The sequence below is a fragment of the Mustela nigripes genome, chromosome 9 (genome assembly GCF_022355385.1).
Source record: "Mustela nigripes isolate SB6536 chromosome 9, MUSNIG.SB6536, whole genome shotgun sequence".
NCBI classification, from domain to species: domain Eukaryota; kingdom Metazoa; phylum Chordata; class Mammalia; order Carnivora; family Mustelidae; genus Mustela; species Mustela nigripes.
In genome coordinates, this window is record NC_081565.1 from 87991797 (window position 1) to 88019241 (window position 27445).

Sequence of the window (27445 nt, forward strand, 5' to 3'; positions counted from 1 at the left end):
GTAAGTGTAGGTGTAGGTTCTGTGTGGTCTTCGGTGGGCATGGTCTCCCTGCCACTCTGCCCGGGTGCTCGCTGGCCTGGGACTCATCGTGAGGTTCGCGTGCTTATGGGGCTGTATGCCTGAGTGCCCGTGTTGAGCTTTGTGTCGCATGGAGAAGTCAGTTTATGCTGTCTTCTCCACATACCTTTAGGCTGCGTTTCTGTGATTCATTCCTTTAGCTGCTGGGCTCCCACTCGGCAGTGGCTGTGAGCGCTTATCTTCATGGAATGTATTATTGAGTGATGGAGATGGACAGGAATTCGGTGCCGATGTGGTGCATGCCAGGAGGGACACAGCCATGAGAAGAGCAGGGACCGGGTGGCGAGAGAAGCCTGTGCTGTGGTGACGCTGCCACTAAGGCCTGTGCGACGAGACGTCACAAACAAGGACCTGTTTATCGCGAAGAGAAGGGCTGGAAGTCCACCAGAGAGCGAGACTCCGCTGCCTCAGCGAGGACTGGGGTCCACAATGAAGGACTGCCTAGAAGTCTGTAAGAAGAGCATTTTGCACACTGTCTGCAGTGTGCAAAGTATGTGTGTTATTTGTACAAGCAGAGCTGAGAGAAGACGTCACACGTGGAGAAGCATTCATGTCCCTTGTTGTCAGGGAAACGGAAACCAGACCGTGTGGGGTCGGCACATCCAGAGAAGGGCTGTGGCGGGCGCCATAGGAGACCCTGCGTGTCCAGGGCGGGAGCTCCCAGGGTGTTTGGGGGGCTGGACTGGAGACCTGACGGTGGCTTGCTGTCCCCAGAATGCATCCATCGGGGGGCTGAACAGCACGGCGGGCAGGAATGTGGTTGAGCCCGAACCGCTGGGCAGTTGCCCAGTTCTGTTTCTGTGGCGTTCGAGGCTCAGGGAAGGCCATGTTTGCTGTTAGAGGTCTCACAGCCATTGTCCTCGGGGAGGAGGTCTGGAGTGAGGCCAGGAGGGGCCTCCTGGCGTCTCAGTGGGGCTGCCCGCATGTGCACTCAGCATGTGGACATCCATTAAGCCGTTCACTTGTAACTTGGGTGTGTTTTTACAGGTGTGTTGTACTTAATTATTTAAAATTGTAATTAATAGATGTTATATCTCTTTATGAAACTTTTAAGGATTTAAATCACTTGTTCCAAAGTTCCACTAAGCAAAGGTCACTGACTTTTTGGTGCAAAATTACACAAGCTGCTCTCCTCATGCTGCATTCTAGACCACTTGAGTGCTGCCAGCCTTCCCTTTCCAGTGCTTGGAGTGCACGTGCTACACGTGTGTGGTGGGACCATCCCTTCTGACTCCCACTCAGGTGTCAGGTTTGTGGGCTCACCCCTCGCCGTGGCTGCCTTGGTCTCAAGTTGAAACAGAATGATCGTTATGCTCTTGGACTGCTCGTGTGGACCGTGGTGCCGTCTTCTCATCACTAGGGCTCCTTATGGTTTGGCAGAGCTGTGGTCAGAGAGGGCGCGGGGGAGGAGCAGACCCGGACAGAGCAGTGCTTTGAGTCCTCGCAGATGACCAGGAACCCCCACACTGGGCAGCATCCCGGGGCCCTGTCCCATCCTGGGGCTGAGGAGCCGAATGGGCTCTGAGAGGAACAACGTGGGGCGCGACTCTTGGCTTGCGCTGGGCAGCCCGCTCCTCGTCTCTCCTTTTTGCACTGTTTTGTTTTGGTGATCACTAAATGAGGAACATAGGAAAATAGTGGGTCCTTTTTTTTTTTCTTTTTTTTAAAGATTTATTTATTTGACTGAGAGAGAGATCACGCACACCAGTGGGGTGGAGGGGGACAGAGGGAGACGCAGGTACCTTGCAAACTGCAGAGCTGATGAGGGGCTCCATCCTAGGACCCTGAGATCATGACTTGAGCCAAAATCAAAAGTTGGACGTTTAACTTAGACTGAGCCACCGAGGCATCCCAGGAGAATTGTGGGTCTTGACAACTCTCTATCTGTCCCGTGGGTCAGTTAGAAAGGCAAGTCCAGTAAAAGCAGTCTTCCTTGGCAGACCTTATGGCTAGCACTGGCTTTAGAAACTGGTTTTGGTGTGGCTCAGGGATGATGGGAAGCCCCTGTCTGCAGGGCTGTGCCTCAGGCGCCTCCAGACTCCCAGCTCCCTCCAGGGTAGCGCTTTTCATGAGGTTGCCCCGGGACCACAGTGAACTTTGGTGCTGTGGTCTATGATAACAAGTGGAAAAATAATGTATGAGATAATGCCATGTGTCTCACATTTACTGCATTCTGTTCCATTTTAAAATGTTTTAAAAAATGCTGGTTAGGAGTGCCTGGGTGACTCAGTGAAGCATCTGCCTTTGGCTTAAGTCATGATCCCAGGGTCCTGAGATTGAGCCCCGCATTGGGCTCCCTGTGCAGCAGGGAACTTGCTTCTCGCTCTGCCTGCCACTGCCCCTGCTTGTGTGCTTGCTCTTTCTTGCTGTCTTGCTCTCTCTGACAAATAAATAAAATCTTTTAAAATAGTGCTGGTTAAGCCCGTTGAATTGTTTTAACTGAGCTGTTAACGGGTCACAACCTGCAGTGTTTTCCTGCGGCTGACTGATGGGTCTGGCCCGTGAGCCCCTCCTGCTCTTCCCCACCCTTTCCCACACCCTAGTTACCACTTTGTCACTTGAGGCCATTCCCAGAGAAGTTCGTGCCGTCCATCTGTTCTCTGAACCCACCTCTGCCTTTCCGCATGAGTCACCCTCGCCTGCGCTCCGGCAGCCTCTCCAAGAATAGGCTGAGCGCCCCGTGTACCGTCTCTCGGCACCTTGTCGCTGACACGTCTGTATGAATTATGAGTAACACTTGATCCACATAACACTGAATCCTCCCCTGCCTGATAGCCGTCAGTTCAGTGGGCTTGTTTTATCCTGCTTCTTCATGACGGCTGAGCCTGCTGCTAGTAGGCAGGGCGGCATCAGTCCCCTCTGTGGCCATCCCTGGCCGTCTTTGGGCCCTGTGCTGGCTTAGTGCTCTGGGTTTCTCTTCTGGAGTGTGATGTCACTGCCGGCCTGAGCAGGCAGAATGTGCTCCCAGCACAGGGCTCTCTCTGGAGGTGGTTTGTTGGGGGCGGCCAGGTCGGGAAAGCTGAGTCTGTGGGCTCAGTGCAGGCCGGCTTGTCAGGGCTGGTGTGGGGGAAAGCATACGCTAATCTGACCGTGTTTCTTTTGTTTATGTTCAGCCATATCAGTGGGAACAAAATAGGCTGGGAGAAGACGGGAAGCCACTCAGAGCCGCAAGCGCGGGGAGACCCAGGAGACCAAACTAAGGTAGTAGGTCGGCTTTTATTCTTCAGATATCGACTCTTTGAGCATGTAATGTTAGGAATTTGTTCAAAACAAAGTGCTGTTTTTTTAAAGCATGTTATGAGTAATAGACACAGGGAGGGTGGGAAGGCCAGGGGGTGTCACACACTTTGGGAATGGGAGGGGAAGGGGGTCACATATTGGCGGGGGAGGAGTGTTGAGGACGTTGGCGGGGAGATGGGTCCCAGACATTGGTGCAGGGGAGGGGGTCCCAGATGTATGGGGAGGGGAAGGAGACAACTCATGTCTTCCCAGGCTGGGCAGAACCTTCTGGAAAGCCTCCCATCTGCAGGCACAGACTCTGCAGGATTGAATAAGGAATCACTTTAAATGTACACATTAAAAATGAAAATAAAGTACATTCCATTCCCCCTTTTATCTGCCTCTCCCTGTTACTAGTGATCCCTCGCAATACCTTTCAACTGTAGAGCCTGTCCCCCGCGTGTGGTTCCTTAGGACGCACCACATATCTAGCTGGAAGAGGGCTTGTCTCTACATAAAGGGACACCATGTCGGAAATTCATTTAAGACTCTGGAATACTCCTTCTGTTGAAGGGTTGTCTCGTGAAGAAGTAACAAATGCTTTGTGGTTGCCTATTCTTTGCAAAGTACCTTCCAAAATTTTCAGCTGCTTATGTCTACATTCTGTGAGTGGAGAGTATAGAAAGCACTTGTGGATTATCCTTGAGTTTTTTTTTAAGATCAGTTTTGGTACTTTGTGTTTTAAAGGGTAAAATTAAGCACTTAAGTACATACCACTGTAAAGAACACGTCTTGTTTCAGAACAGAGAAATGTATGTTCCCTAGATGGGCATGAAATTAAGTAATGGGGAGTTACTATTTCCAGCATCTGTCATGAGAAAGAATAAAACCATTTATTGTGCAAATAATAATTGATCTCAGTAAACACTTTGGACTTTGCTAAAATTCATAAAGAGGAGGTGAAGGTTATCCCTCTGCCTTCCCTTTCCCCAGTCTGCTGTCTGCAACTTTCCGTCCCTGAGCCCCACGTGGGGACCATTCCTCCTCTGCAGCTCCTACACGTTCTGTGTTTTGGTGATTGGTTATTACAGGATGGGTATTTTTCACTTAATGCTATTCTCTGTACATATTTCTATGTCATCATATACAGATCTGATCATCAGTTTCAATGGAATTAGCTTGTTTCTTGCTTTAATTTTTAGTGAGTAGTTCTCTGTGTGTACTTAATTTGGGGCTTTTTGATGAAGAGAGGGAATGCCTGAGTTTGGGTTTCTGTTCTCCAAATGCCAGCAGTGGTGGTGAGGAGGGGTGTGAGCCTCTGTGCTGCGAGTTCCTAGGCAGTGACACAGCCTCTCTGGGCATGCCCTCCCATTTCCACACAGAGAGCAGAGGGCACGCGGTGGCTTCTTGGGGGCCAGCAAGCATCGAAAGCCATTCCTGCCCACGGGGGCCCCTGGGAGTAGTCGTGGTGAGGCCCACCCTCACATAGGCTCAGGGGACCACTGCCACTCTCTGTCTTCGGGGAGGGTCCTCTGCATGGGACACACAGCAAAAGGACTGTGTGGAAACATGACCTGACCTGTTTTCCCCTCTTGTCCGTGGCTCTGCAGACGGAAGGCTCGTCCACTGCCTCCTCAGGCAGCCAGCTTGCTGAAGGAAAGGGAAGCCAGCTGGGCACTGTGCAGCCGATCCCTTGCCTCCTGTCCATGCCCACCCGCAACCACATGGACATCACCACACCGCCCTTGCCCCCGGTGGCACCTGAGGTACTGAGAGTGGCGGAGCACCGGCACAAGAAGGGGCTGATGTACCCCTATATCTTCCACGTCCTGACGAAGGTACGGGTGGCTGTTTTCTGTCTGACCAGGCACCTAAAATGGAGTGCATTTCCGCCTTCGTAAACATTGGGAGAAAAGGCGAAAATGCATACCTATAAATGCAGAGAGAGAAGAACGTGGGAAAGTCTTATTTTCCCCTTTAGTTTGATAGAAAATAGTTTTGAGATTTCTAGTTAATGGCACATCATGTTAATTTTCTAACTTGTGATTTTATTTTATTTTATCTTTTCTAATTTTAAAATTTCTTGTACCATGTTTATGCCATACTGTCAGGTTTAATGAGCTGTCACGTGCCCTGCCTGTCTTCTCTGTCCTCTGTCCTAGAGTGCCCCTGAGGAGTGGCAGACAGCGCTCGGCATCCTTGGACTTGTCGAGTGTGGCTCTTAGAGCCCTTCAGCAGAAAATCGAATACAGGACTGTGTGACATGCTAATAGTCAGAAAATGCGATCTTGTGTTTACGTAGTGTCAGGATTTCACTTTATTAGTGTTTTACCAAACGTATGCTTCAGTGGACAGCCAGTGTGGCATTGTTTTTGAATCTTGGTGTCTTGAATGGATCTATGTGTCCATTTAAACTTCCTCAGTGACTTGTAGTCTTTCTGTTGATGTTTATGGCCCTACACCCAAGATTTAAGATGTAACTTCGGGGACCAGATTTCTCATGTGGATGGGTTTATTGCCATCATGTATTTTTAACATGTTTTCATCAGTGTCTGCACCACCACAGATAATCAGACATTTTTATCTCTGCTTCTGCAATCCATCTGTGGTTTGTACGGTGGGGTCAGTAAGTACACAAGCCCCATACCCCACAGAACCCTGAGCCGGACAGCGACCGTTAGTTGGCTAACCTGAGCATCGCTCCCTCGTGTCAGTCCAAGGGCACCACGAGTTTTATGTTTAAACCGCAGTCGCCTCCAGGTGTCATGCACTATGTGATACGGGTCTGCACGTATGGTATCACTTTTCAGATTACGGTTGTGAGGTAAACATTTTATTTTTCAGCGGCATCGCATGTTATAAGTAAGGGTAAGTGGAAAGTTCCTCTCACAGGAGAAGGATTTGCTGAGTTTAAAGGGACCCAGGTTCGGGGGAGATTGCACCTTTTCCCTGTGGGGTTGTGTGGGCTGCGAGGTCCTAGACCCCTGTGCTTCTGCCCTGCCCACTGTGGTCTGCTCGGTGGCGAGCTGAGCGACAGATGGCCTGTCCTCCTCCACCACTCCCTCATCTCAAGGGCAAATATTGGTAAAGTGACTGTGGTTGAGAAAAGTAAATGGTTATCTCTTCAATTTAAAAATGCTTCTACTATTTTTCTGTACGTTAGGCAGAGCTTAGAGTGTCAGGCATGCTGTTTGCTGTGAGCTACGTGGCTCTGGTGTTAAATTGTCAGGCCGACACGCCTTGGTGAGGCAAGGCTTCACACTCACGCAGGCAGCCGGCCGAGCCAGGGACCGGGAGAGAGTTCCCACTGCACTCTCTCTCACATAGACCTATGAAGAAAGAGCAAATGCCATGGAGTTATTGAAAGAGTAAGTAGTGATAAATTTAACAGACATTGAAGGTCATATGTATACTCTTATGTCATGAACATCCCTAAATAAAGTTCCGTGCAAAATCTCTTGAGATGCACCTTGATGCCATAGAATGTCCGAGACGGGGCCCCAGAGGTCTTGCCACCGCCTCAGGTGCGGACGCGCAGCCCCTTGTCTTGTGCCATGTTGGCCGTGGAATGTGAGCAGAGTGGGGCTTCCTTCGAGGGCCACGCCAGTGGCTGTGCGTGCCCTTCATTCAGGAGTCACGCCCCCCCACCCCGAGTCCTGGCACTTGCCAAAACCGTGCAGAATGAGGGGCGCTGCAGGGCGTGCTCTTTGGGAGACCATGTACACACGTGCTCATGTTTTATGGAAGAGCTTGGTAAAGACAATTTGACCATTTTGTCTTTAGGACACTCATTTCTTGGATTTCACATAGGTCATTAAAATTTATGAATTTCATTGCATATGACCATCTTGACTCTTAAGTAAAATTTGCAAGTTCTCGGCATTTTTTAGTCTATTTGTTGTCTGCTGTTACCTGTCCAGATTGTTTCAAAGACTTCGGGGTCGTCTATGTGGTTTCCTTATGCTCTTGGTTCCAATTTAAAGATGAAACCATGTAGATTTTATTTGGACTCTTTGAGCATATGTTTTGACAGCCCACTAAATAAATTCGCCCTGATGCCCCACTGCACGCGAGTGGTTAAGCAATTGATTTGGAATAGAATTGCAATGTCATTAACTGGAGATAATGCAGTATATTTCTGTGAGTTTGTTGTAAATTCAACATGAAAAATGTGCAATATTATTCTGCTTTCTTCCATGCAAAGGGTGAAATCAAAATTGCTGTTTCTATTGAAGATGAAGCCAGCAAAGACCTGCCTCCCGCCGCCCTGCTCTATAGGCCAGTTCGCCAGTATGTTTACGGAGTGCTGTTTAGCTTGGCAGAAAGCAGAAAGAAAACTGAGAGACTTGCTTTTAGAAAGAACAGACTTCCACCAGAATGTATGTACTGTGAAATCCATTGTTTGTTTTCCTCAGTACCTCGTAACCTCTTGTGCATTTTCCAAAGCCTTAGAGGATCGTGACTGAATCTGACCCGAGTGTCCCCACGCGAGACGGTGGGCTTCACGGGGCCTTTAGGACAATAGGACCAGCCACGGGCTGTTTTCCTCAGTAACATTCCAGTCATGCTGTGTATTTGGTAAAACGTGTGCACTTTAAACTGGATGTTGATCTGGAAATGGTCCGGACGGGCACCCTCTCCTGTGGCAAGTGCGTCCCAGGCAGGGCAACAGCGGCGTCTGCTCCGGTGTCCGCGAGTGCATCTGTGCTGCAAAGTCTGTTTTCCTGGGGAGGCCCTCCCTACGTGTGGCTGCGTCTGTGCGGGTGGCGTGTGCATGCACACGGCCTGCGGCAGACAGGGCCCTGGTCACCGTCCCCCTCGAGGACTCCAGCCGATCACCCTGGGGTGGAGGGGAATTGGAAAGACAGAAGGTGCTGTTTGACATGTCGGCAAAAGCTGAGGTCAGAGCATGCATTTCCATCTTCCAATGGCCAGCATAACATTTGGGGAGAACCATGTCGTTTTGTTTTAGGTTATTTTATCTACTAATGTGGAAAATGTAAAAGTCGCTATATATCTATTAGGAAATACAGAAAAGTTTCCCAAAACATACAGTTTAAAATAAGAATATCCTGAACTGTGGATATCATAGACCAGATCATCCCCTCAACTAAGACTGTTTAGGGACAGATCCCCTGTGTGTACAGTGTCTTGGCGCAGGCATGGTGGCTCGGGGACACATATGACAGTAGGTCTTATCTTTGGACTCTGAACTAGAGAGATTCTAGCAATTCTAAAAGCTTGTTCCATAGGTTCTGATATTTTCTGTTTCTGATTACGTGGTTCAGTAAGCTTTACTCTAAAGAATGAAGTGCCTGCCAGTGCCCTGGCTTGAGGGTGGCCACTGATCTCTGAGGCTGCCTCTAGCTGATCGTTGGCCACCTTGACTGGGGCTGGAGGTTCCGTGGAAACACTCTGTTGTCGGTGGACGCTGCAAGGCCAGGACACGTCCTGTTCCTGGTGGACACATCCTCTTTCTCACTTTACACGGTCAGCCAGTCTTCGGCACTGGCTGGCCCGGGCCTGCAGCTGTGACCTCCCTTCCAGGGCCATGGCCCCTTGCTTCTGCCTTGGCCTAGACTGCCAGGTGCCACAGAGCTCTGGACAGCCCCACTTTCTGCCGTGTCCTCGGCTCTGGAGCACCATTTTGGCTTTCACGGTGAAGGCTGTTCTTTTTCTCATTTGGTTATATTCCAGAAACAGTTATCTTTACTTAGCACGCTCCTGGGAGTTTTCCAGGATGGGTCCCGTTTGCAGCATCCACAGCTTTGTAGAGCCGTCCGGGTGGACTGTGCTCCGTGTACACCCCCGATGGTGGGCAGCGTGCGCTCCCTCTCATCTAGGGAGTTCTGCGTCACGCGTGAGCTGCGGGTGCCAGGGATGACGGGAAGTAAGCGTTGGCCTCTGCCCTGCTGCAGGTGTGCGGTGCCCCCACGGCGCTTGGCGTGCTTACCCTCGGTGCTTGTTCCATACCTGGGTGGTGCAGATGTCCGGCTGGCCCCTGAGCGGGCAGTAGGGGATGCAGGGGGCATGGGATGGCACTCAGCGCACAAACCAGCACCCTCAGGGAGAGAGCAGTGCACTGCGGTTCCGGGCTGGGCATGCGCACGTGCCACGCTGTGGGGCTTGGCGCTTACAAAGAGAGGACAGGTTGGGTAGCGTAGGAACAAGACGGCGAAGAGGAAAAGAGTGGTGCAGACAGACTCCAGGCTTTTCTAAAGCTCATGTACATGGGAGCATGTGGGCTGGTTGAGTTTCTTTTATATATATATATAATATTTTATATATATATATATATATATATTCTTATTTTAAAAGGTTTATTTATTTATTTTGAGAGAAAGGGAGCTGGGGAGGTGGGGCAGAAGGAGAGAGAGAATCTTGAGTAGGCTGTGCACTAAGCACAGAGCCCGATGCGGGGCTTGATCTTGCAACCCTGAGATCATGTCCTGAGCTGAAACCAAGAGTCGAACACTTAACTGAATGCGCCACCCAGGTGCCCCCGACTGAGTTTCTGGGGTAGGATGGTGCTGCGCATTGGTGTTTTTGCTCAGGTGATGGAAGAAAGTGGGTTCTGACTTCTCTGTCTGTCACGGGGAAACCACTGAAGGGTGGGGGAGGGTGGGACATTTCTGTTCAGGGGCGTGGGTTGGGTAGGGACAGGCAGCTGAACTGAGACAGAGGGAAAGGAGCTATGAACCAGCCCTGGGACGTCAGTGGCACCTAGAGAAGTGTGTGATTCACGGGCATTACAGGTAAGGGTGAACCTCTAGGTGGAAAGATGTGTCCCTTTGACCTCTGAGTCCATGGGTTAAGAGACTGTGGTTAGCTCTGTAATGAGTGGCTTTAGAATCCAGGTCTGTTTGGTCTTCTTGGGGACCTGATACGCTTGAATTTGTTTTATGCATTGGTTGGCTTAATGAGGGGAAAACAGCGTTAGAAAAGGTTTTTAGGTCAGTAATGCCTGCCCTAGTTGCTGTCTATCATGGTAACCAAGGGCCCTCTTTTTGCAGGGGGAAGTTATGTCCTTAGGCGCTGTTGGGAGCCTTGAGCCGGAACACAGGCAGCCTTCCTAGAGCAAACCTTGTGTGAGGGAGGAACGTGCGCACTGGTGACCCTACACCTCTCACTAACAGTCCATTACGGTGGTTCCCCGAGGACTGCTCGCTGGGGCCCGTTCTTAGATCCCAGCTGACTCTCGGTGCTAATGTGAGATGCCCCTGCCATGGGTTTCCTGCCTGAACCAGGTCGTAAGTGATGGCGCATTTCAATGCTCTTAGGGAGGAAGCCCTTGGGGCTGTCGATGAGGTGAGGATGGCGGTGGTTGTGCTGGCAGCAATTGCTCCAGAGTTCCTGGTTGGCAGGGTTTGAGAGTTGAGTCTGCTGAAACCTTGATTTACCCCTGGCCACTCTTAGACCATCTGTGGATGGAATGAAGTCAGTGGCACTTTGCATGAGAGTCAGAAAGCACTGACCGTGCACCATGAGGTCTTTGGGGCAGGTTTGTTTCTCAGATGCCATCTGGCCCCACGGTCTGCGCCATGGATCCCAGGTGAGCCAGCCGTCTGAAGCAGGTGAGGCTTCAGGCCCAGCACGGTGTCAGCATGCTGGGTGTACAGACGCAGGTTTGACGAGCTCACTGTGACACCTGGGGGATCCCTTGGAGGGCTTTGTTGTCAGAGAGAAACAGAGGGCACATGGAAGTCTAAGGGATTGTTTAAAAATATTGAGCTCTCACCACATTGAAGACATGTATCCATTTGGAAATGTAGTGTCTCTCTCTCTCTTTTTTTAAGGAGGCTTCGGGCCCAGTGTGGAGTCCAATGCAGGGCCTGAACTCATGACCCTGAGATCAAGACCTAAGCCAAGATCAAGAGTCAGATACTTAACTGACTGAGCCACCCAGCCACCCTGGAAATGTAGTCTCTTGATGAAGACACAGGATAAAACGTTTTTTAGTCTATAATGAGTGCTCTAGTGTTTGTGTGATTTAGCAAAGGTTCATTTTTAAAGTCTTTTGGTTAAAGCAGGATATCCACCCTCAGATCCTCAAAAACTCTGGCCTGTGAAAGTCCTACTGAATTATGTGCTGGCAGACTGTTCTCCGTGCGTCCATCCCTGGATTCCATTGTTTTGCTATTAGGAGATCCATCAGAAGCTTGTTTTATAGGACAATAAGATGCTCAAAGTCACCAATGGAGGGCCCATGCGGAACTCTGCAGACCTGGCACAAGCGATTAACCCCGGGTTCTGAATGGGGACAGAGGCAGTTGCTTTGGGGTGCGGTGGGTGCAGAGATCTGTCTTTGTCATTGCGGACACTTGGGCGGGGTCCATGGACAGTTGCCAGGCCGGAGGTTTGGAGCATGAAGCTCCCACCCTGCTGGTGGCTCCAGCCTTGCTGTCCCCGGGGGGCACCCTCAGGTGCCCTTCAACCCCCCAGGGCCAGCAGGAGGGGCGGGAAGAAAGGGGGCCTGGTTCCAAAAGGACTGCAGGGTAACAAGGCTCCTCGCCCACTGTAGATGAGGTAGAAGTCCAGGAGGTAAAGCTCAGTGATGGGCGCATTTTCTAGTTATTGTTCCCTTATGAATACTGGCCTCTGTTTTCTTCAACAATACTCCCCAGGACCTCCAAATTAGGTAAGAGAAATAGGCTTATACACGGTGAAGGGACATAAGGTATAGACAAAAGATGAAAATCTGCACTTTCTAAATAGTCAAGAAAAGCCAAGAGAATATAGATTTCTTTTGTGGTCCAGTTTGCTTTTTGCTTTAGAAATTTTGTTTGTGCCAAGTAATTGGTTCTGCTAATTAGAAAGGAGTAAAATTAAATTGTTTCACTATGGATTATATTATAAAACAGAATAACATGACCCATATTAGTGCGTTGTTTTAATATGTGTGAAATTTGGTTATCATACACATTTCCCCTTTGATTTTGTGAAGGCTGTTTATATTTATCTGCATTTCCTTACTCCACAAAGCTTTCCAGAAGTAGCTTTGGCTACCGCCTTTTCCTCACCAGCCTGCGATCAGCTGAGCCTGAGGGGCAGCTGCATGGGTGGACAGCTCCATGCGGCAGTCTCTGGGCCTCCTTCATGTCCATCGTAGGTCCTTGCCCTCCTGGGTTGTGATGTGTTGGGAGCACCAGGCTCTGGAGCCTGCGGGGAGGGCACCCACACACACGTTCACATAGGGGAGTGGAGAGCCGGCCGGACCCCGCCGCCTCATATGTCGGCTTCCTGTGGGAAAGAAGGCCCAGCTGCCGTTGTGCCCAGTGTTCTGTTTCTGTGTAGATACTGAAGAACCATACTGAAGAACCAGATTTCGTTTTCACTTGTGTGGTTGTGTTGTTTTTCTCTACTGTGAGGCTCAGCAAGCGTAGCATTCCTCCTCCCGACGTGTGCACACGCACATGTCTGCTCACAGGCCGTAGGCCCAGTGGGCCATGTCGTGGGAGCGGCTTGTGTCCATCTTCTCCCTCAGCTGTACCTGGGATGTGTGCGGGCCCCCCTCGCACACTCAGCTCGTAGCGGGCATGGTTGGTGCTCACGGTGCACCGACCCAGGGCTTAGGTGTTCTTCATCATGCGGCTCTGTCAGCAGCCACCTCCGGCTGGTTGGAATTGGCTTATGAAATGAACCATTTTCATTATTCCTGGTCAGGGATGGATCCCAGTCAGTTATAGCACATTTGCAAGGTAGCCGGCCGCCCTGTGTTTCCATGTGACACCAAAGACGATGACTCCCATTTGAGGGAAATGCTGGGTTCTCACCAGCAGCTTAAGTGTAAACGTGTAGTGGGTCCCAGGCTGTGTTTTGAAGGGGCACTTTGGTAAAGAAGGTGCATCATAAACGTAGCCTCTAGCAGTACAGAAAACCAACACGCTGGAGTTGTTTTTGCCGATGTAAATGTTGCTTTAACGCGAAAGAAGGAAGATAGTCTCATGTTCAGTGTTTTCAGGTCTGCCTGAAAGGGTGAGTTTTTCTGTTGGTGGAAAAGCTGAGTTGAGTGTTTGCTGATGGCACAGCTGGGTCTGCTGACCTCTGGGCATGAGGTCATGTCTTAAAACATGGGCTTGTCATGGCCATGCTCTTGTCTGAGTTCTACATGTGTGTGTTCAAGGGGTGTGTAATACCCCAGCTTCCCCATGGGTGATCGCCATGTAACCCATACTTTTCGCAAACACAGGAGCCCGGTGGAGGTGCTCCTCTGCCTCTGTTTGTCCCTGCGAGTGGAGTCACAGAGCCTGAGCCCTCTGTCCTCCTGGGGAGGGGCGTGTACGCGTATGTGCACATGGGCTGTCGCATGTCACCCTGGAAACTGATATCCTTGGGGTCCTTTATCAACATTAGGCTTTCACGAGTTAACTGTGGTCGACCTCACACGCTTGCAGTCTGTAGCCATGTAACAGGCAGGAGGTGCCTATGTTTCCTTTCCAAGATTGCATTCCAGTGAGTCCTCGGCCCTTCTCCTTGGTGCCTGGTCCCAGGGCTGGGCCTCAGGGTTTAAGGTATCCTGGGTGTGACATGGCATATGAGGATTGGCCCCTGAGCCTCCCCGGCCTCCCCAGCTCCCCACCCCTGCCTGTTACATAGAAGATGCTCAGTAAATACATATGAGGTGATGGGCCATAGCTTCCAGCACTATTAAGTGGTATGCACAAAGATTTCCAGAACCAGATTCACACATGTTACAGATAAAACAAGTTGGGAGCTGCTTTGCTCTCAGAACAAAGTTTTGTGTTCCTACACTTGCATTTCCTAAATTAGATTTGAGCTGTTCATGAGTAGTAGAGATGGGCAACAAAAATACTTTCAATGACAAGAAGAAGTGAATACCCGGGACCCCTCTTTCAGAGGGAGCACATCCCCCTCCCTGCCTCGCTCCTTGTGAGTGCAGAGTGTGTCCCCAGCAGTGTCTCCAGGCAGTTCCCGGCAGCTGCTGCCAGCTGGAAGGATGTGCGTGCAGCAGCTCTCCTGGAGACTGGGACACATGTGAGACCCTCAGCCCGCTGTGCGCACCGCTGTCTCGGAGCCTGGGGGATGAGGTGGGGACGGGTGGGCGTGAGAGGCCGCTCCATGTCCCCCACCTGCCTTCCACGTGGGGCCTGGGCCTCAAGAACAAGAGTGTGCTACCTAAACCTATTTCCAGATGAAAGCAAGACATGATCGAGTAAAATGACCTTGGTAGGTGTTAGCGAGCGGTGGGTTCAGAAGTGGAGATGGACTTAGTGGGGATGCCTCCCAGAGTGGACTCAGATCAGAGACCTGGCGCCAGGCAGCCACCTCGTGTGAGCATGCGTGCATGTGTGTCAGTGTGCATGTGCGCTGGGGAGAAAGTGAAAGAACCTAGATGAGCTAATCCTACAACTAAAGATAAAATCTAACCAGTACCTTTAATACTTTGCGGCCAAAATGAACATGTTACAAAATACATTCGTGCGTTTTTGCTTTTTTGGCATGGAAATGTGCTTGTGGATTAACCAGTAGACACACACCGCAGCCTGCTGGTTAAGGGCTTGTTTTGTGACCCGCCTTGGCCTGCTTATCCGGGGCTGACGACTGCCAGCCTCTGATACTAGTTGGGCCGAGGGCGCCTTGTGGTGACGCTGCCCGGTGTGCGTGCTGCATGTGTCGAGTCTTGGCAAGCGTGGGGCTAGATTGTGAGTCCAAGGACAGGGACTGCGTGGGTGTGTGTCTGGCGTCTCAAAACATGGATGACTACAAAGATGCATGTGTTTATATATGTGTGTGTATCTGTTTGCACTTGATGACTTTAAGTATTTTACGCGTTTTAGATTTTTTTAGTACTTAAATGTTAAGATACTCAAATGTGAATGAAAGGGATTTCCCCAGTGACAAAACAGTAACTTTTTTGGAAGAAGACAGTTCTTGGGAGCTATCTCGACCTGTACCCTGCTCCAGCCGCCTGCTCCTGGAGGTGGGGTCTCAGGGCTCCGCAGCAGCACACCTTTCCCTGCCTTGTCTGTGGCTGGGTGTGCGGAGCTGGCTGTCCTGTTGCTGACGTCCTGTGTATCCGGGTGTCTGGTGCCCACATTCTCCAGGATCTTGTGCAGGTGGGACGGGGCGGAGCTGCAGGTGGTCCTTCGGTCATTCCACCAGTCAGAATGTGGGCCTTCAGTCTCCTGTCTGCCTTGGGAGGAGGTACTTTCGGGAAAGTGAGCCCATCTGGGCTGCTGTCATTTGGGTAGAAGGAGCCTGTGGAAGAGGACAGTGGAGTTCCAGTGCCATCTTGGTTCTGGTTGGGCCCCATTTGTACTCCGGTGCTCTTGGGCCCAAGTGAGCTGGCGTTGCCTAGGAAATGCACATCCAGAGCCCAGCATCGGCCTGTTCCATCAGTGCCACGAGGAGACACTGGAACGCAGTCCCTATGGTGGTGTGCCATGTCTTCACTGCAACTCCCCAGTCGCACTTTATCTTACTGGATTCAGACTTACATGGGAAGAGGTGCTTGTTGGTGCTTTAGGAATTAATAGACTCGAATAGTGGTAAGACAGCTAAGGAGAAGAGGCTGTAGTTTTGTATTAGATTAGTGTAGACCTTCTTGCATTTTTGGAGGTGAAATGGGGAATTTTATTCTTTGTCTTCAGTCCTGAATAGAATTATCGTGTGCTGATATCACCTGGGATTTCAAAACACTGAATCTTGCCTCAGTTTGCTGCCTTACTGGGCTTTTGGGGTCTCACTGCAGGAAGTTTGTTCTTGCTCATCTCAAAACAGTTTAACAGGGGCGCCTGAGGGTGCCCTCAGCAGGCTGGCACCAAGTGCAGGTTATTTCTCAAATCTGATTAGTGAAGATATCTGTGTAGAAAAGATATCTAAAAAAAAGATAGCTATCTCCATTGGATTTCCTTTGGATTTCCATGATAATCACACACTTCTGTGGATTTTAGCAGTTATTATTAAAACTTAACAGACTTCATGTTTTCCAGTATCCTTGATTTATGCATATTAGTTATATGGGGAAATCAAATCATGATTTGACTGAGGAGAAACTTACTGGTGGCCTGAATGGAAATCTGATTGAACCATGAAAGTGCGTCGGGGACGGAACGTTCTAGACCTGAGGACTGGGGCCGGTGGCTTACTGATGAGAGAGTGTGTGGTGTGAACGGTGGCATCTTCAGACTGTATTTGTTGGAGGGTTGGGTTTGTTTTGGCTTCCGGTAGCCGAGCTGGTCGTAAATGGTTCTCCTCTGCTCTTCCCTCCCCAGTTCCACCCGTGATCATTAAAGAGTGGGCAGCTTACAAAGGGAAGTCTCCACAGACGCCGGAACTGGTGGAAGCGCTCGCCTTCAGGGAGTGGACCTGCCCCAATCTGAAGAGGCTGTGGCTGGGGAAGGCAGTGGAGGACAAGAACCGCAGGATGAGGGCCTTCCTGGCCTGCATGAGGTCAGACACGCCAGCCATGCTCAACCCGGCCAGCGTGCCCACCCACCTCACAGTGCTGTGCTGTGTCCTACGGTAGGTGCAGCTGGGCGCCCCCAGATGCCTTCCGTGTGGAACATGCACGGCCATGTCCGATGAGTTGTCCTTGTCCTGTAGTCATGTCTGTGATGGAAGTGCACGTGCATTTGGGTTGATTCTGCGTGGTATATTTATGGAATGGGTGCATTTGGTGAATGTCTTGTGTGTAAATATCATACTGATTTTAAACATGCTCTGTCCTTTAAATATTAGCAATTTTGAAGGCTGTACATGTTACGTTATGTGATATTTGGAGTTCTGTAGGGAGAATGTACCTCTTTTAATCATATGCAGATTGGTATGGACTTGTGTTTTTGGTTTATTTTTTATTTTTTAATTTTTTTAAATTTTATTTATTTATTTGACAGAGAGAGATCACAAGCAGGCAGAGAGAGAAAGGAGGAAGCAGGCTCCCTGCTGAGCAGAGAGCCCGATGTGGGACTCGATCCCAGGACCCCGAGATCATGACCTGAGCCGAAGGCAGCGGCTTAACCCACTGAGCCCCCCAGGCGCCCTGTGTTTTGGTTTTATTCCTGATGTGTCCTTGTTTATTTGTCCCAGCTCAGGCATCGGGGGCGCGTTCAGTGTCCCTTCTTTCCCAGCACACTCTTGCTTTCTAGCTGCACAAGACGCCGGGCCTTGTCCTCTATCTTCCCTGTTTGGCCCGGATCCTGTCCTCTCCAGCGGGCCGGCTCCTGCCCTTGCAGAGGGTGGAAAACCTGGATCTGGGCGCTGCATGCTGCCGTGTCCTCAGCCGACAGGCCCCATGTGGGCACCGTTGGTGCTGGGAGTGAAGTTGTGTTGGCATTTCCTCAGTTAGCTTCCTGACTTTTTTGAGGGTTTTTTTGAACCAATTTCCAACTTGGGAAAAAATTGCAAGTACTGTATAAAGAGTTTTTTTTGTTTAAGAGTTTAATTTTTTTTTCTTAAAGATTTTTTATTTTTTATTTGACAGACAGAGATCACAAGGAGGCAGAGAGGCAGGCAGAGAGAGAGGAGGAAGCAGGCCCCCTGCTGAGCAGAGAGCCCGATGCGGGGCTTGATCCCAGGACCCCAGAATCATGACCTGAGCTGAAGGCAGAAGCTTTAACCCACTGAGCCCCCAGGCGCCCCAAGAGTTTAATTTTTTTTAAAGATTTTATTTATTTGACAGAGAGATCACAAGCAAGCAGAGAGGCAGGCAGAGAGAGGGAAGCAGGCTCCCTGCCAAACAGAGAGCCCGACATGGGGCTTGATCCTAGGGCCCTGAGATCATGACCTGAGCCGAAGGCAGAGGCTCAACCCACTGAGCCACCCAGGCACCCCCAGAGTTTTAATTTTTTAAAAAATTGAATTATATAATATGCATTATATTCGTTTCAGTTGTACAGCATATTGATACAATATGCACGTGCATTTCCAGTGCTCACCACACACACAGACTCCCCAGTACAGAGTAGAAACTGGTGGTTGCAGAGTGGGAGGTGATGGGGGGTGGGCAAAAGAGAGCCTTTTTTTAACCCACACATTGGAGTGTGGTTTTCGAACAAACAAGGACATTTGCTGATAGAAGCACAATGTAATCACCAGAATCAGTCAACATCATGCCTTATTTCTGTCTTAACTTCAGAATCCATTTAAGACCCTCTCTTTGTGTTTGGAGGCAAAGTCCTGTTGGTTTTTCTGCCAATCGCTGGGAGGTCCAGCTGCCCCTCTGTTGCTGTGGTCTCTTGCGGGCTGTGTGCCTGCGCCCCAGCCATGAGGCGGGGTGGGTGTCGGCAGGCCTCTGCGGTGGGGCCTGTGTTTCATGGGAGGCTGTTTGTGTGAACACTCCACCCTTCCTCAGACCTCTGTGGACTCCCAGCTTCTGCCTTCTTCAGTGGCCCCCAGGCTACTCCTGCCATTGCTAAGTCTGGTGCTGCGTTGTCCCCGGCTGGGCTGTGTCAGGCTGGGCTGTGTGTTCTCCTGACGGGTCTCCATCATCCAGGGAGCACCTTCTTCTCTTTCTCCAGGCAGCCCTGCTTCCTCTGGGTACAGACGGTCAGGTCTCCCAGGCCCTCCCACACCACATGGCGGCCTCTCAGCCTGCGGGCCCAGCACTGTGTGTCCCTCCTGCCTGGCCCCCGACTCCCCTATTTCTCCCCCTGGGCTGAGCACGGGACAGAGCTTCAGTCAAGTGTCCAGTTCCCGAGATTTCTTACATTCGTCGTAGGCTTTAAGGCCAGTGACTTTTGTAGAAGCCTCTGCTTCACCAGACTGAGGTTGGCTGACACAGGCATACTGAGGATTGCTTTGTGCGAGAGACTAGATCTTTGTTTCAAATCTCTTTTTTTCCGTGACTGGAAAATTCATTTATGGACCTCTTTTTATCAGTGATGATTTTGGATGTTCTGAGATCAAATTAGCAAGAATAAATTTAGTTGATTATGTTTCTCTCTTCCAAGTTTAAATCGGTGTGTGGCCTTTTACCCCAACGGACAGCGGACTGTCCGCCATCCTGCAGAGAGGCTCTCTTGCCGCCTGCTGCACCCGAGGCCGCCGTCCTCACCTAGTCTCTGTCCTTGTCCCCGTGGCCTCTCCTTGGCCGTCACTCTTAGGCCTTTGTAAAGTCTTCCAGATTTCAGGATTGTCCTGGTCCCCGTTTTTAAGACAGTCTTTATGGTTGATTTTTTTGTGGTTGTTTATAGAAAATATACTCATTTTAGAACTTGGGAAGATTATTAAATGTGACTGTCATGAGAGGCTCTTGCACTCTGGTGAGAGGCAGATGGTTGGCTGTGGCGATGGGCAGACACCTGAGGTTCCTGGTGCAGAGAGCCTCTCCCAGTTTCAGGTCCTGAGGAGACAGTCAGGGAGAGGTGAGGGACTGCGTTCACAGGGCAGGTGCCTGGGGGCGTGGGGGCCAGGACACCAGTAAACAGGCTGGTCCACTCCCACTAAGAGAGTCTGTTCTGCCTTCTGCATTTTAGGCTTGGGGACAGGCAGGTGATAGGCACACTGCACAGCCCCCTTTGGCTCCATGGCATGACCTCAGGTCGTGGGGGGAAGCTGAGTCAGAGGCCTCTCATTTTGGAGGCGGTGGTGCCTGGAGGGGTCAGGAGGAGGGGTCAGGGTTGATGTGTGCCTCTGAGGCCCTGGGGTCGGGCTTAGGTCCCGGGAGGGGAGGCAGTGAGGCCCTATGGTGTCCAGCGGATGACTGTTGCCGGAGAGAATCAGTTCCGACCTCAGGTTTGGCAGCTCACCTCTTGAAAATCAACACTCGAAAGACAGGTGAGGGTGGGAAGTGAGAGGTTGCTTTATTCAGGAAGCCGGCAACTGGGGAAGAGGGTCGACTAATGTCTGGAAGGCCACCATCCCTGTCCAGGCCTAGCAGTAGGGTGTTGGAGGGGGAGGTGCGGGAAATGGGGAGGGGGCGGCGAGTGGGGGACGCGGTGCCCAGGCGGTTGGCTCTGTGTCCATGGGACCCTTACGGACTTGCTGGCCTCTGTGGCAGGTGTTTTCACATGTGGTCAGGCCTTATCTCCAGGGAGTCTGGTCCTTCACTCTCAAGGCCAATGGTCTGCAAATCCAAGGAGAGAGGGTTAGTTTGCCGTGGGCAGGGATGTAGGGCAGTGGGCAGGAGCTGGTAGGCGTGAGGCCAGCTCACTGCCAAGGCCACGGCAGTGCGGCTGCTGACCCCTGGCTGTGGTGGCTGTGTGTGGGGCCGGGTGTGGGGCCGGGCTGGTGGTCAGCCACGGGGTTTCCCTTTCGTTAGTTTTCTTTTTTCTTTGTCTTTACTTTTTGGATTTTGTTTGTTTTGCATAACTTCAGACTTGAACAGATTGTGAGAGGAGTTCGAGGACTCTGGCGGTCCTTCACCCAGACTCCCGACATGCTCGTTTTATTGCAGCAGTTTTTTCTTGTTCTGTCCATGTGTCTTGGCCCTTGAGTGGAAGTTGTGGGCCTCTATCCCTGAGCCCTTGGGTGTGTATTTCTAAAAACAAAGACATTGTCAAAATCAGAAAACTCCTCTTAGTACAGCTCATGTATATGTTTTTCTGAAATTTTGCCAGTTGTCCCAGGGATGTCCTGCATCAGCCACAGGTGACCTCAGCTCGTGCTGGCATTCAGCTGCCAAGTCTCTCCCAGTCCTCGAAGCTTCCAGGCTTCCTCTGGGTTGATGCGGAGCGAACACTGGCTTGTCTGCAGATAGTCCATCTTGTAGCCAGCACATGAAGTAATGGGGCAGCAGCCCCAGGAAGCTGTCCGAACAAACAGGCTCCCAGACCCTGGCTGCTGCTTGTCTGCTTCCGAGTGGACTGTTTCTCGGTCCGTGGGTACCAGTGTCTCTCTGCAGTGAGGTCTGTTCCTGTCTCTGGGCAGGTGCTCCAACAGTGTGGTGGTGGTTGTGGTCTTGATGCCTGTGTCCCTTCCAGGGCAGTCAACACTGACAGCAGCGGTGAGTGGGAGGATAGCAGCCAGATCTCTAGAACTATCCTTGCAAGCAGGGTAGGGTGGAGGTGGGATGCAGACCTGAGCCGAGGTTCAGTGTTGGGGTGGAACTGTCCAGAATAGGGCAGTAGGCGGCCTTCCCAGTCTACAGCTGAGGCAGACGGCCCTCATCCCAGAGAGCTCATGTTCTGAGCCCCGGGCTGGGTTCAGTCCTGGTGGGACTCAGGTCAGTAGGTAGATAAGGGAATGGAGCGCTTAAGCCCTGGAGCAAGACACAGGCAGTTGGTGGTACCTGTGTCCGCAGCCTGTGTCCGCAGCCTTCCCAGGGCGGGTTGCACTGGGACCTGCCCCTGGCTGGCCTTGCAGATAGCCTCCCACTGTCTGCATGGGTGGAGCAGTGTGGCAGGTAGGGGGGCAGACCAGGCCACTGCCCGTCACCTTCACTTTTGACCACGATGCTGTGGGGATGGCCTGTGTCGTGTGGTTTCCACTCATGCGTTGCACCCTTGTGCATCCAGAACGAGGTGAATGGTGGTTTTGTGTAAGGGGGACTAGAAAGCCAAACGGAGGAGATACGGGTATTCTAACCAAAAACACTGTTGTTCAGCTAAGCTGACTCCTAGGAGTCTTTGCTGCCAACAAAACCAGCCTGCCCCCGGGATGGCGTTTTTTTCTCATTCATCATTTTAAAAGGAACATGGGAGGGCGTGCCAGGGGAAGCATTCATGTCTTGTGGGCGTGCGGGGTGACACTGGGAGGCTGCACAGCACCAAGCACATCCTGAGCCAGTGCTGTCCACGTGCATGTGTTCGAGACAGCAGCTCTCGTGTTCTGCGTGTTTCGTCACCATCCAGGTGCAGCCCGATTTGCAGGAAGAGGCCATACACAGACCCCAGTGTTTCCCACAGCCACTGTTGTTGGACTGGGGGCCTTGTTCACACTTGCTGTGTCTCACATCAAGCCCTGACTCAGACTGCTGTCCCTACAGCTGTACGGGTGCTGTCTTTGTCACTGTGGCCATCAACAGTTCCATGAAATGATACTTAGGTGTCTGTTAAAGACGCCCCACTAACCTGAGTTCCCACAGATGCAGCGTCTACCACTCATTTGCCTGGACGTTACCCGTACTTCCTCCTTGCGCCACGTCCTGTTCCTGAGAACGTGGATGCTCTGCCGCGGGTCCCCGTCTCTGAGGTGGGGCAGGGTGGCCCCTGGCTTGGGGTTGCAGGGGCCATGAAGCTGGGAGATGGGATGTGCCATGTAGACTGGTGCCTGGCACCTGCCGAGAACTTACGGTGTTCTCTTGAGGTTTTCATTGAAAATACTTCTCCTGATGTACTGGACAGAACCTCCTGCTTTGCCTGTACATGCACATTCCCGTGGATGGGCATTGATTATTACTGACACAGGGCTCCACACCAACTTGCTCCTGCTTCTGTTGACCTAGATTTTTAGCTTGGGGAGAACTTCCTCAGCAGACAGGCCTGGGAAGGGCTTTGTGCATGTCATGGCTCTTGCGGCTGTGTTTTAACTGCCCATCAGAGGTCACAGAGGGGTCTGTCAGCCCAGGTTATTTTTAGCGACCAGCAGCAACTTGACTGAGTCATCCTTCAGGTTTGCCAGGTGCAGGGCTGGGGCCATTAGGCTCTCGGGGAGACTTGGGCTGGGGCCATGGCAGCGATGCCTTGGCTCGGTGACCTGGGGTTGTCACAGAGGCAGGGCATGTGGCGAGGCGAGGAAGGAGGAAGACCGTGGATGCTGGTGGATCCCGGGCAGACGGCACGGGTGGATGTTTCAGATTTGAACGTCAGTTTCACCCCAGCTGCTCACTCTAGGGCTGCCCCCCAGAGGCCAGGGGGTCCAAGGGTTGTGGGCTCTGGTGGTGGAGGCCATGACATCAGTTCCGGTCCCTTGGGCCCCTGCCTGTCCCTTCCTCTGGTGCCCACAGGTGTCCCTTCCTCAGGGCCCAAGCCTCTTCTGTGCACGTGTCTCACACACACTCGCTCCTCACTGGGAGCCGTGTCTTTTTTATTTGTACCTAGAGTCTGCCTCCCAGGTGTCTGGTCTTGAACTGAAATAAAGAAATCGTGTAAATTGGTGCTTGAAATGTATTTTCAGGGTTTGAATACCGAAGAGAAGCCGCGTCAGAAATCCCCGAGCAGTGGCTTTGCAGCACGTGCAGATGTGCTGTGCTATTTTAATCACTCTGAAAGCAAACCTTGTGTCAAGCCCAGGTGCCTTACGCGCGTTTGTAGCTGGTGTCCTGCAGCGCACGTGGGCGCTCGGGGAGAACTCTCGGTGGTACCCCGCACAGTGCGTGTCATCTGAGAGTCCTTAGAACCTGGGCACCAGATTGTGCGTGTGACCAGTGACTGCTCCATCCTGACGCCAGACCCTCTCTGTCCACCTGTAGGTATATGGTGCAGTGGCCTGGAGCACGGATCCTGCGTCGCCAGGAGCTGGACGCCTTCCTGGCTCAGGCGCTGTCCCCCAAACTCTATGAGCCTGACCAGCTGCAGGAGCTTAAGGTAATGGACAAGCCTCATTCCTTGTGTTGGGAAGTGTTGCTTTGGAGTTCTGTGATGAGGGCTGACCTCACCGGGCAAAGCCGCTCAGAGCGCTAGACTAGAAAACCGAGCCGCGGACTTGGGAGCCTTCAGGGCAAAGGCAGTATCCTTCCCGGTGATGGAAATGGTCAAGTCTACTTCTGTCCAATAGAGGTTTTCCCTCGTCACCAGGGGGTGTTTACTCTTATTTTCACATCAGGAAGTGAGCTTGCTTGTTTTAGGTGGGGACCCTGAACCCCGGGGAGGGCTTGGTCTTCAGGATTGTCTCACATCTGGCCAGGATTCTTTTCTCATTTCGTTCTGTTGTTCCTAATAACAGCATTCATTTTCTCTAAAAAGTAGTCTTGGCCCTCCTCAATTGTAAACCCCTTTAAAAGCCACTTGAAGCGCAGTGCTACACCATCATTCCTGCACCCCTTTTACTTAGCCTTTAACATCGTATTCCTTTTAATTTTTCCTTCCAGTAACTCCTTTTGTTCTTTATTGTTTTGGCAATGTTAATTTTCTCCAAGTGGTCCCCTGATTTTTCGGGGTGCTTATCTTTTCAGTGCACTTGGGTTAGTCGCTGTGTTTGCACAGCTGTACTTGCTTTCTGTAATGTCTGGGCTAAACTTTAGAAAGTTTAAGACTTTCCAGAGTTAGCTTAATCAGTGGATCTGCCTTTATTTTTAATGTACAGGGTTTGTTTTTCCTTTGACATAGTTTTTTGTTTTGTTTTGTTTTGTTTGTTTTTTGTTTTTTAAATATTTGATTTGTAATCTGATAATCTCTTTTGACAAATTGCCTTCACTTTTAGATCTTTTTGCCATTCTTTATGAAGGCATTCTTTCCCTGGAGGGGTGTTCGAGGCTCACTGTATAGATTTTCAGTATTCCACAATTGGGGCCCAATCAGTGTCTGGTTCCCCTGAATTATTGGGTTAAATTCAGTAATTTGGTGTTGAGTAGCCCTCGACCATGTGGAGCCCAGGTCACATGTGGCCGCCCTAAGCTTCTGATGACTTCAGCACAAGCTAAATGAGACAACAAAACTTAGAACCCACCCCAAATTATATTCCTTACTTTGCAGATCAAGCTTTTCTGTTTGTTAGACAGAAATTATTTTCATTTGTAATGTTTTCGAATTTAAGTTTTCGTTCTAGAGTATTTGGCTGGGTGTCCCCGAAAGGCTGGCCCTCAGCGCAGGCTCTCGCTCCCGTGCCCCCGGCTGGTGGTGCCATCAGCTCTGTCTTCGTCCCCAGCCTGTGCTCAGGGGTGTTGTGAATACTTTGACTAGCGTGTGCTGCCATCCCTCTACCTCTACTTCCTGTTTCTCTTATTTAGATTATTACATCAGTATTGACATCCCAGTTCTGAAAATCAGACCGCCAGGTATCAGGTATGCCCACCAAGCCTTACTCACCATCAAGTTGCTTTTCCTCAAAGTTCATCTTCTCTCCCATATCCTTTTCATTTTGGATCAACACACAAGGTGTAACTTTTGAAAGACAGCCACACTCTAAGCTTTCATTTTGGTTCTTTTGAGATCTTAGTGCTTTCATGGTTTTCTCCTGATCCTTCCTCTGAAGCCAGGTGTTTTGAGAGCTGTGTTTAGAAAGACCGATTTTATGTGCAGTGACTTGAGGCCCGCCACTGTCCCTTTGGCTCTTGCTGGTCTGGAGGTTCGCCTTCCCTTCGAGGATGGCCTGCACCTCTGGTAGTTCATTCACAAGCAGCCCAGATTCCGGAGAGCTAGAAGGGGGAAACAGCATTCATGGGGGGGCTAGGTAGGTTTTTATTTTATTTTTATTTTTATTTTTATTTTTAAGATTGAGGATTCTCTCAGCTATCAGATTGAGAACTGGTAGGAATAGTCATTATTTAAATGCTACAGAAATCCCTAGGCAGAGCTGAGAGTCCCAAAATGCAGTGACAGAAAAGTAAATTTTAAACTGCTTTTTCATTTAACATTAAATTTTTTATATCTATCAAAAGCAAGGATGATGCCTTTCCATGAAATGCCATTTCACTGCTTGGGATATAGTCAACTCTTGATTTTGGTGGTTGTCTTAGGGGCCTTTGTCCAGTTTGTGGATTGCCCAGACCCTGTTTTTCTTCTCTCATTTTTGTCCATTCTGTGCTTTTTAGAATAAAGAGGAGGAGAAAAGAGCAAGACCCAATTCTGACTTGGGCCTCTCGTTGGGTTTTCTGATGGGAGGTGTGGTGGGGAAAGATGTTGAAAGCGTTAATTCAGAATGACTTGGAAGAGTGCATCTTGTCTGTGTGCGCTCCATCTGTCCGCTGTGACCATGACCAGCTGCGTGTCGGGCGCGGCTCACCGCAGAAATGACAGGGATCCATGGCCCTTGTTTTCCCTGCTGTATTTTTTAGGTGCTTCTCTAGGCTACCTGCTTGAAGGTCGTGGTGAAGGTTAATCAGCACCAACCATATGTCTGGAGGAAAGGGTCAGGAGAAGGACGTTTGTATAGGCTCAATACTTGTCCAGTTCCTCTCTCCCCTGCTCTTGACGTCCCTATAATTGCTTTAAATTCTTGTAAGTTTCACCTATTCAGTGCACAATATAGAAGATGGAGGAGGAGGAGCTCTAAGACCCTATCAGGGCCCTGTGGCTCCTGAAAGCATCAGGGTGTGTGCAGGTGAGCGTGGTCAGTCAGAGGAGGGGTCAGCGGCCCAGCGGAGAGATGCTGGGCAGGCAGCCTTGCCAGCATTTGACTCTTGAACTAATTGGACAGAGAGTGAATTCCATATCTGTAGTTCCTAGGAAGTCAGAGAACTGTGTCACTTTCTCTAATGGAGGGACTTTGGATACTGTGGATGATTTTCTCTTTCTGGGCCAGAGAGTGAGGCTGGGATGCAAGTATCACAGCCACAGCCGCGAACAGGGGCTCAGACTCCGGTGCTGCTGGTGACCGGTGTTAAGACCCTGAGCGCTCTGTGACTGTGTGTCCCCCTCTATAAAGTGGAGTGCTAGGAGCAGCGTGAGTGTCACACCGTGGTCGAGATACAAACGAGGTAATGCATGTGAAAGTGCACGCAGCAGCACGCAGTACATGGGTGTCGCGGTCCCTGAGGGTGCTGCCTGGCGTTATTTGTGTAATTAGCATATAGGGAAAGAAATAGAAAACACTCTGTGAGGTAGTTTAGAAATTGTTTGGGTGAGGCAAGATCCACACACCAGTTGAGATTTTATTTACGTTATTTGAACAGCTTTTATTTTGGGATTTTTTCCTGTGAAATTATGGTAGTTGTGATTAGTAAAACTATATGACTCGATAATCATTTTTGAAACCCATACAAATGGTTCCTTCACTGATGTTGAGTCCATTTAGAGCAGGTGGATGTGTGTGTGGGTGAGGCCGACTTCCCTACGCCTCCCGACAGCTCCCTGGGAGAGCGCTCCACGTCTGCCCACCTGCGCGTGGGGGCTCCATCTTCCATGTGAGGCTGGCGTGGGAAACCAGGTGCTGGCAGCAGCCTCCCCAGAAGGCGTTGCCAGGCTGCAGGATGGCACTGGGTGATGGAGCAGCCTCCATGCCACCCCTGGCGAGGCCATGTTCTCAGGGTCAGCTTTCTAGGAGAAGGCATGTGAGACTCTCTGAGAAGAAGGGACTTTTCACTTCAAGTGAATTCTTTCTCCATTTTCCCCCTCTGTTTCCCTGTTTTCTTCTCATAAGGAAATGTTCC

General features: G+C 50.7%; 1 protein-coding gene across 3 annotated transcripts in view; it reads left to right on the forward strand.

Annotated features, from left to right (window-relative positions):
• Nucleotides 1-27445, forward strand: part of FAM120A (family with sequence similarity 120 member A) — a 97903-nt gene that overhangs the window by 55499 nt on the left and 14959 nt on the right. For all 3 annotated transcript variants that reach the window (XM_059412047.1, XM_059412048.1, XM_059412049.1), the window contains exons 8-12: nt 3192-3279; nt 4908-5135; nt 7502-7676; nt 16533-16782; nt 23609-23723. In XM_059412047.1, coding sequence (XP_059268030.1) covers nt 3192-3279; nt 4908-5135; nt 7502-7676; nt 16533-16782; nt 23609-23723 — 856 coding nt within the window. The remainder of the gene's footprint in view (nt 1-3191; nt 3280-4907; nt 5136-7501; nt 7677-16532; nt 16783-23608; nt 23724-27445) is intronic.